General features: G+C 39.5%; 1 protein-coding gene across 4 annotated transcripts in view; it reads right to left on the reverse strand.

Moving 5' to 3' along the window:
- VGLL4 (vestigial like family member 4) overlaps positions 1–16,891 on the reverse strand; it is a 153,871-nt gene that overhangs the window by 17,288 nt on the left and 119,692 nt on the right. Inside the window, exon 1 of one of the 4 annotated variants that reach the window (XM_030569688.1) lies at positions 12,241–12,327. The exons of the other annotated variants lie outside the window; for them this stretch is intronic. Coding sequence (XP_030425548.1) covers positions 12,241–12,254 — 14 coding nt within the window. The 5' untranslated portion in view covers positions 12,255–12,327. Of the gene's footprint in view, positions 1–12,240; positions 12,328–16,891 lie in introns of those variants that run through there. 4 annotated transcript variants of the gene reach the window in all.

Below are 16,891 nucleotides of genomic sequence, written 5' to 3' on the forward strand. Positions count from 1 at the left end.
TTATCTGCTGATAATCAAAGATCAATTGCCAAAATTAAGCTATCCCATCATACCATCCCTTCCATAAACTTATCAAGCTTAGTCTTAAAGCCAGATATGTCTTTTGCCCCCACTACTCCCCTTGGAAGGCTGTTCCAGAACTTCACTCCTCTAATGGTTAGAAACCTTCGTCTAATTTCAAGTCTAAACTTCCTAGTGTCCAGTTTATACCCATTTGTTCTCGTGTCTACACTGGTACTAAGCTTAAATAATTCCTCTCCCTCCCTAATATTAATCCCTCTGATATATTTATAAAGAGCAAGAATATCCCCCCTCAGCCTTGGGATCATCCGCTAGATAACAGCCCTACACAATTTCCATAGGAAACTCCTGTGGAAGTTAAATTCTGCTCCTTTAAGTGTCTGCACCTGCTCCACTCCTTCTACCCCTCTTGGGCAGAGAGGTAATGCACAGCCATAAATGGTGAGAAATTGGTAGATAGCATGGCTCCAGAATGAGCCTTGCTGTCAAGCAGGATTTATGGGGGATGGGGAACTATGAGGAGCAAGAAACAGCAGCACAGAGACTGGGCCTGAGACTATTAGGCTATCCAGACAGAGGAAAGCCATGTCTCATGCCCCTCTGTGTACCCTCAACCCCTTCTCACACTGTGAAGATGATCCCCTCTGGGCAGGGGATATTTTGGCCCATTGTATTTAAAATTCCTTTTCTTAAGTAATTCACATGAAAATCTATCCAGCACTGACAACAAGAAATGCTTGGTACTTCTAGTTTTACAGAGGAAATTCACCATTTTTGTTCGAGCCGAGCACAAATCTTTACAGTACCACCCAGACTAATAACATAAGAGCACTACACAGGCTATAGTATACTTCCATTTCAGTACACCCAGGATTAAGATTAATACTAAATTCTTCACTTCACTTCTCTTCTCAACTCCTTTTTCCACAGGATCAGAGGTACTCATGATTCTTCGCCGCTCCTTCCAGTCTATGATATGGGTTCATAGGTCTTGGAGTTCCAGTCTATTCTCCTCAGACTTCTCTTGATAAAGTCTTTCCAGCATATCCTTGGTCCTCCATGTCTGTTCTTGCTGTCTTCTTCCGCCCACTTTGTTGGTCATTCTTCTCCCATCCTTATCACACGTCCAGCTCACCTCAAATGTGTGCTCACCAGGCTATCATTGACAGTCCCAATTTAATCTCTCCCACCGCTCAATTTCTTTTACGTGCACTATTTACTCTCTGCTTGTCTGCCACTCTCCTTGATATATTATTTTCTACTCCCTGAATCTTCTTTTCTTCCATCGCCTTAAGACCAACTGTTTCCAAACGATAGCGTAAGCAGGGACAAACACACACAGCATACACTTTTCTTTTCAGTTTGTTACTTAATTGGCAGTCCAACAGTCCTCTTGCCGCCTTTTTCATTGCCACCCATGTTCAATTTCAGTTCTCCAGATCGCTCTCTGATGGCACTAAGAATACTTCACAAGCAAACAAATTCATTCTTCTGATTCAGCTTCTTTCCTGAAACTTCAATCAACAGGTCTTCTACCACCTTCCCTACTTGCATAACTTCAGTTTTTGTGTGTCTCTGCCTTTAAACCATGATTTTTAAAAACACAGATGCCCATTTTGATATCATATTTAGCAAATCCTCTTTTCAGCCATCAAGGCCAGATTGTCAGCATACATTTGTTTTCTTTGCATCCCCACAGACTGGGTTTTCCTACAAATTAACTCTGTAACTAAGATGAAGAGAAGTTGACTGAGCACACTGCCTTGTCACAATGCCACTGTTACCTCAAAACCCTCCAAAATTCCGTGTATTGGTACCTACACCTTAGCTCTCAAACCTTGATACAGTTCCTCAATCATCTCTACTTGTAGTCCCCTCCCATCCATCTCAATACTCCCATGGAACCTGCTTTTGCAAGATCAATTAATGTTACATAGAAGTTATGCCCTCCATTTATCATTCTATCAAATTTCTGTCTTATGGCAAATATTAGTACTCCTTCACTTCCTAAAGCCATATTGTTCCTCTCCTATATTCTCTTCCTGCTTGAACCTCAACCTTGGCCTTCAAAACTCTCTTAAGGCTTTTCAAAGGCTGACTTCTTATGGTGATGCCCTGATAGGCATTTGGATTATTTGTAACACCCTTCCCCTTCTAAAGAAGCATAATCAGTCCCATTCTCCAGTCAACTGGTATCCTAGCTTGATCCCAGCAAACACACAGTAATCTGTGAAACTGCTTTATTTCAATATCTCCAACTGCTTGATCTCATTAACAGTATCTTGTCTTTGGCAGCTGCCTTACCATTCTTCATTTTATTCAGTGCTCCTTCTATCTCCTCTACAGAGATCAGTACCTCCAAATCTGTCACTAGTGCTTGCACTCACAACTCTGTTGTTTTAACAATCTTTGGAAATACTTTTTCTTTTTAGGTTTAGTCACTGCATAATTCCCATTCTTCACACAAAGATTTCTTCAGATTTTGATTAACACTAAGTTTTAGCAACTTTAAATTAAACCTATGGCCAAAAAACAAACAAAAAACTATTTAACCATATAAATCTCTTAGATTCCACTGGTATGACTGTTCATATATTTGACCTGAATACAAGATTAGCTTAATCGATATTAGTACAGGGAATGCATCAAACACCTTCACATTACTATTATCTAATTTTAAATACATATTTTGAAAAAATTGCATTGACAATATGTGTGTGCAACTTAAAACACTTCCAGTTATGAGACTAGAAAGAAAACAGCTTGTTATTCTCATTACTGGTAACTCAAAGTTGTTTCAAAATTTGGAAACGTAAATTTCACTTTATTTGTAAAGTTTAGTAGCTCAGGGAGAAGCATCTTATACAGGAAATAGCTGTTTTGTTGTTGCTTACAAGCAATGTTTACACTAATAGTATGAAAATTATTCTAGTAACTTGCATGAAAACAGTATTCAATGAATATTGTGTTTATTTCTTTTTTTTAATTATTTTTATTTTCTACTCCCATTTAAATTATGTTTTGGAAAACTGCTCTATTCTTGTTTAGATATTTTATGCTCTGGCCAAAGGGGCCATCAGAATTGCATCAATGTCTGAAGATAATTGTATTTCACCAAAATGAAGTAGTTCTGTATATCTAGACTTCTTAAACTAGTAAGGAGATGCATCTTCAGTGGTCAAACATTAAGCCAGAAAAATATCAGAGATAATTGCTGGCTACCTTTGAAAGCTAAAGATTTGTAATACATAGGCTATGAATGACACTATTTAATTGACCAAGGACAAAATCCCTCAGTGTCTCCAAGGCTCTCCAGCCCTTCCAAAATCATTATGGACCAAATCCTCAGCTGGTATCAGTGTAGCATCACTGACTACAATGGAGCAACTCTGATTTACCCAAGCTGAGAATCTTGCCCTGTTGTGTGTAAATTTCAGTGACAGAAACTCTACTAAAATTATACATTGCTCAAATCTTCACTCCTTTTTCCCAGTGCTTAAAAACAGACATTGTTTTCCATGTTTCTCCCCAGTGAATCATAACCAAGGCTCCAGTGCTTACCAAGGATCATGTGCTCAGATGGATGTCATACCAAAACCACACACATCCTGACTGTTAGATGAAAGTCTGCTTCAATTTGGTTCTAAATAATGTTTGCTAATTGAAAGCAATGTTTCAGTCCTGTGCATTAAGCAGTTCAAAGGTAGTTACCTCACGTTGTTCTCAACGATTTTTGAGTTGTATAACCTTTAAACGCTGCTGCTCTGTGTACTGGCACAGAACTGTGGTAATTCACACCCATCCTAGAGGAAAAGACTAACTCTGCCAACTGTTTAAGGAAAAGGGAAAAGAGAGGCCCAGTGAAGGGGACAGCTTTGCTTACACTGACTTCCAGCATGCAGTTTCTTAAGGAATGGGTGCCAAAATGTTACTGTATCTCCAACTGGAGAAATCACAAATGTCCCAGAATCCCTTTGGCAGAAAAAAGTTTTTACTTGAAATGGTTGTACTATAAAAGTATATGGCACATAAAGAAAAAACAAGTTTCCACTTACACAGCTTTTAAATTTACTTTCCAAGATGTTCTTCCTTATACACGCACTATGCATTCTATGGCTAAAAGTAAATCAATGTCTATACCTTGACACAAGACTCAAACATTATATTAATGTTTTGACAGGAAGTTTCAACATCTTTCTTTGATAGTCAAATTGCTAACATAGAGGGATTGCCATTAAAGAGCCAGCATTTACTACCAGTTACAACAGTCACATGACATTACCACTGTTAGAAAAGAGAAACTATTGTAACTCTGTAATGCTGCACAAATGTTGACATTTCAATGGTTCCTGCTGCACACACAATCTTTTGAGGGTTGAAAGAACCCAACTGCTTCTGTTGTACATTATTTAAGGAATTCTGATCAGCTGGTAGAAAATATCTTTCCACAGTGTTATTAATGCAGCTTGTATTCCCCCCACCCTCTGCAAAATATACCTATTTACATACTTCACCTAAAACATAGCCAGGTGAGGAAAGGAGCACCTCGGTGCCATTTCACTAATGAGTAAAACTGGGGGGGGGAGTGTAACATTACCCTCGCTAATTAAGAGCCTTTAATTAAAAGAAAATGAGATAAATTGCATTTTAAATGCCAACCTAATTATCAGACGTACCACTATAATCAGCTAATCTAAGCAAACATTCTTTGTGTCGGAATATAAAAATACAGCCAGGTCTACTTTGAACGGCTAGTGCCCATACACATTCCTGTTTTCCCTATCATGCTGCAAAGATTTTTTCCCCCTTAATTCTGAATATCTTTATTCTTCCCTGTCATTTCATTTCACAGCTTAGTAGTCAACTTTAAAAAGCAGGCAATTTACAGCAGTCTAGGAATTTGTGTTTTTTTGAAAGGATCACTACCCCACAGAATCTGAACATCAGATTGATTTTCAGAGAAGGGTACAGATTGTCTCATTTTATTTTGTTAGTGAACAATGTAATTTTTGATGTATATTCTTCCCTTGGGAGGAAAATGCAAATCCTGTTCTGTACTGCCCAATGCATCTAACCCGAAACTAACTAACTACTGATCTTCCACAACCGTTTTCTTGTAGCACCACTGTGGCAGTTGTGCCTCTTGCCACATTTTCAGAGAGTGAGTTTATACTGGTGTACTCTTCCAGAAGTACAGTTTGTGGCTCAAATGGATACTAAGATGGACTTTAATCGTAGCCAGCAAATTTTCCATTTCTTCTCCAATTCAAAACCATTTATTAGGAAAGAGGCAGGTGGCTCATTTTCATTTGTAGCATCAGGCTGGAAACACCACTCAGTAAAAGGCACCTAGGATTTTTAGGGCTTGCCAGAAGTTTGTCCAGCAGTCAATAATTAAATGTTACTTTTCCAGACTAGAACTTTGATTATCTTAGACTGCTAATCAGATTTTTCCTATCTTGAATGTCTCATTCACTTTGGAGATTTGACCATTACATTAGTGAACTGAGCCAAAAACAAAATATGGAATACAAAAGAGATGAGGCTAAAGGTAAGGATTAATGAAAGTTTGTGGAAGATGGATATGTCCTTTTTACTGAATCAGAATTTTATAGTTTCTACCCTCTATTACTTGTACTTTACACAGTTTTCCTGTATTGTTGCCACTGGATGTCATTTTAGTGAATAGTGCATCTCTATGTAAATATGGAGTGTGAAAATACTGAGACGCGCATGTGTTTTCTGTCATGTATTTTCATATTACTTAGACATGCTCTAATGCAGCAACTATTTCAGTTTATTTTTATCTATTCATTGAAACAACCAGCTCATTAGCTGTTTGGAATTATGATGTCCGATTGGATACTTAGATGCAAACCTAATCTCCCTTGGGAATAATTTCACAACAAAAATAGGAGAGATTACAGTGAGTTGTAAAAAAACAGTAAAGAGACTGTCAAATGGTGGCAATCTGTGCCATAAGAAAACACTCAGGAGGAATGAGGAGCTATCTATTCATGCTGAGTTACTATTCATAAAGAAAGTACGTAAGAAATGCAGAATGCACAGAAGCTGAAATACAAATCTAAGGTACAATAAATCAAGAGAGACAATTCTGGATCCGAACTCCAGTTTCTCCATAGGAAATATTGTTTCTTTTGGGCCTGATCCTCTTCAGTAAGTGCTGGTAGACTGACAAAGGTTTTAAATGGATGCTTTGCTACATGTACTAACATTCCCACGTACAGTAAGTAAAGCACAATTAAATTATTTTGCTTTCTGTTGATTCTTGTAGAGCGTGGTTAGAGATTCTCTAGGACATACACATATCCACACACCATAACATTACAGTATTACACCAAAATGAATTTATTTGGAAGGAGCTTCAGAAATAATGAGCGCTAACAGGTTTGCTGAAGTAACTGCAATTAAAAAGTCTATCTTGACAGAGTCTATCTGGAAAGGAACCTCCCAGTCTACTCATTCAAAAGGTAACAGAAGAGTTTGCAAGAAGATTTAGTTTTAGGCCTTGGATAGAATTTTATGTTGTAGGGGTGTACTGCCCACTTTCCACTATAAAAAGGGGACCAAAAAGCAGCTCCGGTTTGAATCTTCATCACTTCCTTAACCATGAATGGTACCATTGCATGGCATTTCAGTATCATCACATCAGTGAGGAAAAGCGTCTGAATACAGTAGGTCATTGTGACAGTTGCAGATGGCTTCCTGAAATGTAGCACCTCTCCAGGAGAGTACCCATGCCCATAAGCCTGTTACTTAGACTGCATCCAGATGGAAGTCAAAAGTTGGCCATGACTTTCATCTCTCTGAGCCAGGAGAATTAATATTAAGCCTTGAAGAATCTTGTGCCAATCTCTGGCCAACCACAATGAAGAGAAACACTTCCTGGTCATCTATCCTGAGACATTACACAAGTGGTTTCCTTATCTTAATTTGTTGTGAAATGGTCTGTAACTGAGGGCCCATTTCTGGAAAAAAGCTAAAATTTGGTCTGGTTCTGCGTCCTCTCCACTGCTTTAAGCTATTGTTCGAAGGATGGTAGCACCTGCAGTTTGTCCTGAGTGTGTGCAGTAAACTAGAAAAATGTACAAAGCAAGATTTTCTGCAAGGTGGAAAGTCCAAAAAACAGAGGGCAGAACATTTCAAAAGCATCAAGAGGTAAATAAAACAAACATCTGAAGAGAAAGGAAGCTATATACTCTGTCTTTACAAGAGATGCATCAGCTGCATTCATGTTTGAATACTACAGAGGAGCTATTTTTAAAAGATAGTTAAAATTACATATATTTAAACAGAACTCTTCTGTTCAAAATCAATATAAGCACTGGAGGCAGTAAGCATAGACATGAAGTTACTGGAGCGGACTGAGAGCCAAGAGAACTTGGTTCCATTTTGGGCTCAGAGGCAAACAATATGACAATCACCATAATATCCAGCTGCCATAGACTTCTGAACAGATGCTGTTGGAGGCACTCAACAATTAGTGCCCTGCCTGAGACAACATAAGCTTAGAGGCAGTGCACTAGTTGCCAGGATGGTTGTGCTCAAGTGATGGCTTCCTGAGCACATGCCAGACTAGTACATGTATGAGGGTGCTCAACAAAATGTCCTCCCAATGGGCAAGTCAGTTACTCGCTCTGTTCCTCAGTTTCTCCATGTATAAAATTATACCAGCCTCCTAGGTATGTAGTGAGGTTTAATTCATTAATGTTTCTAATGTGCTTTGGATGGCTTGGCAAGAATGACCTATAGAAGGGCAAAGTATTCTGAAGAAGAATGGGGATGAAGTTTTGCCTGAAATTTTTAGTTATCACATGAATCGTAGGGCTGGAAGGGACCTCGAGAGTTCATCTACTTCAGTCCCCTGCATTCATGGCAGGACTAAGTATTATCTAGACCATCCCTGACAGGTGGGTGTCTAACTCTACAAGGGAAGAAAATCTGAATGTTCTAGTGGCACGCAGGAAGAGTAACGGGAGGCAGAACAGCAATTAGAAGCTCTAAGGGGTACTGGCGTGTTCCCCAGGAACAGCTGTAAAATGATTCATCTGTACACAAATGCAATGCCTCACAAATACCTTCGGCAGGTATTTCCTCTTGCGTTCTACCAGTCATGTGCTGGATTATGGGCAGTCTTTCATAATTCAGCCATGTTAAAATCCTTTTGAAGTCTTCCTCTTGGCTTATGCAACAGACGTTTTACCCCAAGTCACTGGAAATTATTGTAAAACAATTTATGATCACACAGAGAAAACTGTTGGCCAATCCAAGGAAGCAAGTTTACATATAAAATACACACAGCAGTGCTGTATCTGATTGCAGTAAAATTAGCTGCATAAGTTTGAGTTCCACATTGCCAAGACAGGAGGCATGTTAATCTGTTCTAGAGGTGCTGGGAACTCTGGTGTGGTAAGCTGCTGTTGATGAAGCCGGAGAGTGGAATTCTGTACAATGCAGTTAATGGACACCAAAAACAGTGATTATTTCTCTCATTAATATTTTCCTAGGCTATGTCTATACTAGCACCTTTGTCAGTATAATTTATGTCACTCAGGGGTGTGAAAAAAACCAACCCCATACCAATATAAAAGTCTGACTGATAGAAGCACCCGGTGTGGACAAAGCTATTTCGGTGGGGGAGACTCTCCTGCTGACACAGCTACCTCCACTCGTGGAGGAGGTTTAATTGTGTTGATGGGAGACTTCTCTCCCGTCAGCATAGAGCAACTACACAAGCGCGCTTGCATCGGTACAGCTGCGCCGCTGTAAGCTCGCTAGTGTAGACATAGCCTTAGGCCATGTCTACATCTAAAATTTTGCAGCGCTGGTTGTTACAGCTGTATTAGTACAGCTGTATAGGGCCAGCGCTGCAGAGTGGCCACACTTACAGCAACCAGCGCTGCAAGTGGTGTTAGATGTGGCCACACTGCAGCGCTGTTGGGCGGCTTCAAGGGGGGTTCCGGGAACGCGAGAGCAAACCGGGAAAGGAGACCAGCTTCGCCGCGGTTTGCTCTCGCGTTCCCGGAGCCACCCAGCAAACCGCAGGGAAGGAGACCTGCTTGCTCGGGGTTCCGGGAACGAGAGAGCAAACCGGGAAAGGAGACCAGCTTCGCCGCGGTTTGCTCTCACGTTCCCGGAGCCACCCAGCAAACCGCAGGGAAGGACACCTGCTTGCTCGGGGTTCCGGGAACGAGAGAGCAAACCGGGAAAGGAGACCAGCTTGATTACCAGAGGCTTCCTCCTTCCACGGAGGTCAAGAAAAGCGCTGGTAAGTGTCTACATTGGATTACCAGCGCTGGATCACCAGCGCTGGATCCTCTACACCCGAGACAAAACGGGAGTACGGCCAGCGCTGCAAACAGGGAGTTGCAGCGCTGGTGGTGCCCTGCAGATGTGTACACCTTTAAAGTTGCAGCGCTGTAACTCCCTCACCAGCGCTGCAACTTTCTGATGTAGACAAGCCCTTAGTTATGCTAGTTTGATCTAAAATTTCTCTAACGTAGCCATTGTTAACCCTCACACAACCACTCATAAAAATGTAATGCACCGAGATAGTGAGTTTGGCTCTACTCAGTTTATGGGCCCACTCTCTTAGCAGACAGAATGCCTTTTCAAGTCTATGGCAGTTTATTCAGTTCTTAAGCAGGTAAAAAACACTGCAGGACTAAGCCCTTTTTTGTCCCTATCTTTGTGGAAACATATATTATGGAAGGTCAAAAGGTAACAACAAACAGGACTTGGCAAATTTATTAAACAAGAACTTGATCATGAATAGGAAAGCAGGTGTATGAAAACCATGGCCATTAACTGCCTTTGAAGTACTAAATCTGGTAAAACTGTGCAAAATTTATTGGCGGTAGATTATAGCGATTCTTATCTCCACCTAAAACTGACAGTTCTTACAACACAGAAAAATAGCTCTGAACTATCCAGTTCTTAGCAGGTACAATCTCTATTCACCAGATGTGCGAGTAGCAGTAGTTGGTGTGAACAAGAGACAGCTCAGAAAGTATGCATGCCTTTTGGACAGAGATTTAAAAGATAGCCCTAAAAGAACAGGCTATATCCTAAAATGTATTTTTAAAAGCAACTGGTTCTGTAGCCTATGAGCTCTCTCTGGCCATTTCATAAAATAAAGAATAAGCTTTTCCTAAAATGTGATAAAATCTGTTCAATATTAAGACCACACATTTATTCCAAAACTAGAAACTGAAGGACTGTATGTATCACACTGATATAGAACCAAACACGAGAGTAAAAGATTCTTTTTTACCTCATATACTAGGCTAATTGTTGTATGTGACTTCCAATGAAAACTGAATTACTGAAGGACTATGAAAACATTCAGTAACACAAAAAGGCTTTGTCTGGATTTTGTAAGACTCTCCACAGCAATGATGTAAGTGAACATTGAAAAAGAAAAAGCAATTTGGTCACCATACTCGTACCTGCAGTAGCCACACTGGCAGAGTATTCTGTGTTTAGTGCTCACGTGGCGTAGTAGCAAAGGGTGTCTCAACCCCACAACAAATGTCTTAATAGAGAAACCTTTGAGTTTCATAAACTTCTTGGTTAGAATAAGCAGCAAAGAGTCCTGTGGCACCTTATAGACTAACAGACGTATTGGAGCATGAGCTTTCGTGGGTGAATACCCACTTCGTTGGATGTATTCACCCACGAAAGCTCATACTCCAATAGGTCTGTTAGTTTATAAGGTGCCACAGGACACTGCTGCTTTTACAGATCCAGACTAACACAGCTACCCCTCTGATACTTGGTCAGAATAGCAGAACTCCAGCAAAAACAAAAAAAGTGTTTATTAAGTGATCAATTTCTTTTCATTGCTTGGATTTTAGTTTTGAGTAAAATATGATAATCCAGATGAATACTGAAAACGTTTTTGACTGGCAGCCTGTGACAATACGATTCAGGAAGTTTCATGCCTTATCACTACTAATAATAAAACAAACAAGCAATAAGTTGTGCACATACAACTTACACATTCAGGCTATGGACACAGTTTCTACAGACTGACTCCAAGGGCAGGATTGTGGCAGGAACCCACGAATTAACTTTGACTTCACTTTAATATTTGACTTGTCCATTTCTAACAGTAACCGTACATCTGTACCACATTAAAGAATACCTGAAGCAATCATTAATGTGTGTTCCGTTTTCTCATTTCTGAGACTTTCCCCAGACAGTTTAGGAAAAGTTTTTATCAAGGTACACAGAGTTAATTACACATATCCCATTTATCACAGGTATTCTGCACTCAACTCCCAAACCAATGCAAGCAAACACAGCTACTCAATAGCTAATGAAACAGGCAAGCATAATCCAATTCCTGAACATTATTTCTGAATAATAAGCAAATTTGGTATGCAGGAATGCAAGTTTCCTATGCATATAATAGTGTCTGCTGCATTTAGAAACTATAATTTACATGAGGGAATGAGAGGACTCTAAGTAGCAGAATTCACTTACAGCACAGTAGGAAATACACATGACGGTTCAATTTCTATCAAGTAGTATGGGAGCTGGTATCTCTCTAAACTATTCTGCACTGAGGCAACTAGAAAGAACAGAATTCAAGCAAAATTTCCACTGAGGAAAGTGATCAAATAATTGGAGGTCAGAACCTTTAGATTTCAATTGTTGCAAAGTCCTTTTATTTCCTTTGTAATTTTCTTTAAGGATAAATATACTAAACTAAAAACATACCCACTCCCTTTGAAGGAAATGTTGGCAAAATAATGGCTCAAAAGAAAAGCACAGTGTACTCCTAAATCAGCAACCTCTTTCAGATTACTGTCTGCAGACTGTCACATGATAATCGTGAATGGCACTAACATGTCAGGCTTAACCTGAAACTGTTACTTCCAATTAATTAACGAAACAATGGCCTCTGTATACATTAACCCTTATAACACCAGATGGACTAGTTAACAACTGAATGCTGCAGTTACTGCCCTGGCCTCTCTGTAAAGCAAACGACAGTGTTAGCAATATGGGTCTGTTGTGCAGTTGGGAAAGAAGTCACTATTGGCCCTCCTGATCAACTAATCGACTCTCTACCTCTGCAGAGCACTTGCTGCCTTACGGCTTAAATTAAGTACAGCTGAAAATATGGGGTTGCCATCTGGTTTAAAAAAGCAAGGATCAGGGAATAAAATGAAAGGGTTTTTTGGTACTAACCTCACTTTAATCATTGCCAAAGAGCATGAAGACAGCCCAGCGTCCTCCCACAAGAAAGCCTTGGGCCTCTCAAACTTGGCAGCAGTCTCTTGCACAAAAAAGCTGGGCAGGCAGAAGCCTTGTCAGAATAAGAGTCCTCCCAGGATAGCTGTGGTGCAAGGTACATAGGTCTGCCCACATGTTGAAAATAAAACATTCCCTACACAGTTCTTGGGAAAGTTTAACACATTACTGGAGGATTCATTTACAATTAAGTTCTTGCATTATTATTAAATGCATCAACACAAACGTGCTTCATAGACAAAAGATAGGTATGTTTTTGTTATTAGGAGGCATTAGGTTTGTTTAAACTTGTTTATACATTTTTTTTTAAAGGAATACAAAGGATAGGAAGTTCGTTAGTGAAGTTCACTGCAGGAACCGTCCTGGCTTCTGAAGAAACAAAACAGCAGACTTCAAGGCATTATTATTCAGGAAACTGGCTCTCAGGTTTCTAAAGGGTGGCCAGATAAGACATGTAAAAAAATCTCAGCTTTCCTCCCGAAGTTAATGTTCTTTGGAAACGTCAAAAATAAGACTAGTAGTGCTAGAAGTAATAGATTAAATTGCCCTCTGTGTATGTTGATTTTCTCTCAATTTCTGAGTATCCAGTTTCAGATTAGATACTAAAGGGGGCGGGGGGACATTCATTGCTGGAAATGCTTGAAAGTGGTTATCAGAATTGTAAAGATGGATCATGGACTCTTAGCAACAGCCAAAGCAACACTTTTCTTTCACCTTTCAGCACTAAGAAATAATACCATTTGTTGGAAATCAGCCCTTACTAATTTGGAAGGAATGAGTTAAAGCCAGTTAGCATGTTTTTGTAGCAGATTACAGTATGAGAGGAAAATGAAAGGAGATTGTCCAGTCCAGCATTTTTAGTCTAGGGAGAAAAATTTACTTATTCAACAAGTTAATGTAAGTTTTTATTCCAAATCCTGCCCTTAAAGAGTCATTGTCTGTAGCAACCGTGTCCATAACATTCTAATTCTCAAGAGTGCAACCTTCTAGTAAATGGTACATCTGTCAAACAGCAGGAAACATCTGGAAAAATGGTTAAATGAAAATAAGAGAAACAAATATGCAAAACCTTTGTGTTTTCATATTCTTATAATATACATCTAGAGTATGTTTTTGAATGTGTACTGGTTCTTTCCTTGCTTCTTGGTTAGCTATCAGGCTCTGGTATATGTTGGTGGCTCTAAAATTCACCACAATGTGGCTATGGGATAACTTCTCCAATGCTAGAAGCCAGAAGACCCTGAGTTCTATTCCCAACCTTAGCACAGACTTCCCTGGGACCATAAGAAAGTCAATTATTTTTTGTATTTGTGTTTGCTCATGTGTACCAAGGAAATAATACTTCCCAACTTAACCAGGCAGTTGTGGGACAAAGCACTAATGTCTGGACAATGTTTTGTGCTCTGGGAGGCACTCCAGGGGTAGAAGGTACCACCAAATTAAAAGCAACCTATGTATGGAGTTGGGTAACAAACCCATTCTGCTTACAAGTGAACAGACTCAAACTGACTAATCATTGCCTATAATATCAGGGAGTAAAGGTCTGTGGTACACAGACAAGGTTTGAAAGGATCAAGTCTCTGGCTCAATCAGGATTTTGAATCATGACATAAGGTGGACCAAATTGTGGTCCCGATTCAGGAAAGAATCCTGCTCAGAAAGCACATAAGCCTATACTTGATTGATTTCCTAAATACAGGTGAACTAAGCATGTTCTTAAATGCTTTCCTGAGCTTCTGTGAGGTTCCAATAGTGACATGATTGCTGATCAAACATGCTAGACCACATGCTTGGCCTTTTGCTACTAAAAGTCACAATACCACCGTTAAGGTGGACTGGTTATTTATTCATTAAATGTTAATCTGCATTTCTTGGCAGCAGTTTGGGATGAAGAGTTTTGGGAAGAGATTGAAAGGGCATTAGAAGTCATGAAAAATAAAGCTGGTTTATGGGTTTCACATGCATTCGGCAGAAGTAAAGTGAGGGGAAGCAGGTTAGGTTTCAAATCGCCCTGTTCCTCACATGTAGTCTTTCCAACAAATTGGTGCCTCTTTAAAAGCTTGAACCAGTTCTAATCAGTAAGACCTGTGCTGGAAAAGTTCCATTGACAGCCCAGAGAATTTTAGATCCGAGAGGATCCCTTTGAAAATGCTGAGTTGGGCTCTAAGACCCTTGAAAAAGCAGCCTCACAGTCGGAAGGAAATTCTGGTGACTCTGGATTGCTTTTTTACATTCTGGTTAATCACCCTAAAATAACAATCTAAAAATATTTTTAAACACCAAACAAAACCCCAGAGTTCAAGGTTAGGGCTCCCCATGCCTCCCTCTTCCCATTTTAATGCTTTTCAGCTCTTTCCCAAAGGGCCCTTGGAGCTACAATGTCATCTGCATCAAAAAAGACAATGGACATGCTTCTCTGTGGAGCCCCTCAATGCTTCTTTTCTGCAGCTAGAGAGCAGGGTGAGGTACTTCCTTCTTTCAGGTGATCTAGCACTGCCCTGCTGTATAGAATTCAGGATCTCACTTGAATTCCTTGTTTTGAGCTACTGCCAGATAACCTGACTGGGCAAATCGGGACATCTTCAATCCAGTTTGCTTTGAGAACTGTTGAAAAGGGAGGCAAATATGCAAACCATTTTAATTTCCTACTGAGGGCTCTACAAAGAAGAGAAAATGCATAGGATTACCATAGTAAGAAACCTACAGTGTCCAAGGGGATCTTGCAAACTCCAGTGCAGGAATCCAAGATAGCTGTATGAACCACGTATGACACAATTCTTCTGCACTCTGATGTTTCTTGCTTTGGTCTCAAACTTAACATTTTAGAAGGTCTTTTTATGTGCAGAATATAAGAGGGAAGACCTGACCTTGGTCTTATAATAAGTCAATTCTTATGTAAGAGATTAATCTTCAAAACTGTGCTAAACAGATGCAATTTGCTGCAACAGAACTATGACATTTTCATATGCAAGTTCATTTTCACAACAATCCTAATGCTGCACATCTGAATGAATTGTGACTAAGAGGGGCAAACTGTTTAATATTTATACATATTTATCATGGTCAAGTCCCAAAATAAAAATATTAAATTTTAAACTGGAGTAATCTACAGGCAGAGAGAAAATAACAGTCTCTCTCCAATATATTTTAAGATGATAAGACTCATGTACAACTTTACCAGTAAAACAAAATCTAGATGACCCTTCCAAAGATACCAATATCATCAATTAACATCTTCATTTTACAACAAAATATACTGATTTGTCCCTACTGTTTGCTAAGATGGAAAACGTTTTTACAGTCAATACACTGCAATGATTTTACCCACAGTAGAATGCCAGCCACAACCATCCTCATGCTGCAAATACAGAAAAGAGCTATGCACATGAAAGCTCCTAGTAAAAGGCAGAGAAGTAAAAAAAACTTGACCAGTGTCACTTTTTTCAACCTCTTTAGCTCTTGGTGCCCTGGGCATTTGCTCATTTGATTTGTTAGCTGGCAAAAACAAAAACAAAACAAAACAAAAAAAGCCATGAAAAGAAATTACTATCAGACTTCCCAGCTCTCTGCAAGGACTCTTAAGGCAGAAATGATGCCTGCTGGGAAAAGGCTGATGTCAGCTCTTAAGAGCTCCCTGCAAGGATAAGGAGGCCTTTGTTTTCAGCTGAACTGTGAAAATGAGAAAATGCCTCCAGCCTGACAAACAAGAAACCCACACAGCACAGGTCAGACCTGAGACCTTTACTTAAAGGTACAACACCTCATTAGTGTTATACTTGCATCACAACAGTCAGATACATTTAAAATTAAGCAGGAGGAACCATAACAATAAACCAATTTTCCCTTAAAATACAATATAAAGAAGGTTATATTTCCCCTGCTACTCCATGGAAAGGTATGGCACTTGCAGGCCCTACATAAAATCAATTTCCTAATTACTCTCTATCAAATCACAGGGATTTAGTATAAGAAAACAGTGGCACTTTCCACATTTAGGTTTAAAATGATGCAGCTCTTTAAATTTTATTAGAAAATGAAGCACTTTTCAATCCAGCGAGGATTGTAATAACCCATAATATGTTAGAGAATGCTTTTAGGAGTAACATAATAGAGAGAGATTTAAAGAGTAGAACGTGTGAAAAATAAACAAAGATTCCAAGCTTGTCATATTTCATAGAAAAAGCTGCAAGATACTGGTGGAAGGGAATCATTTTTTCCCTTTCACCCCTACTAATTAATTTTAGCCAAACAAGCATAACAAAAAGTTTGGAGCTGTCTCATACGGAGAAGTTAAAAGGTATGATTTCTTCCAGATCATAAAGCAAGCGGCAGATAATGGTCCTAATACACCCCAATACATTGTGAAGCTGAAAAGAAGGACAGACATTTCATTCTGGAATATCATGTACTGAATTTTAAATACTCAGCTGGAAGGTCCCAGCCATGTTTCACTTCCCATGCAGCAGAAAATCAGTTCCTCTGAAAACTACAACCTTTGTTAAATCAAATCTTTGCTGGGGGGAAAGGGATTTCATTACAAATTTTACAGAACACAGTAGAGTTGCCAGGCCACTTTGACTCATTCCCG

Source organism: Gopherus evgoodei, chromosome 7 (genome assembly GCF_007399415.2).
Source record: "Gopherus evgoodei ecotype Sinaloan lineage chromosome 7, rGopEvg1_v1.p, whole genome shotgun sequence".
NCBI classification, from domain to species: Eukaryota; Metazoa; Chordata; order Testudines; family Testudinidae; genus Gopherus; species Gopherus evgoodei.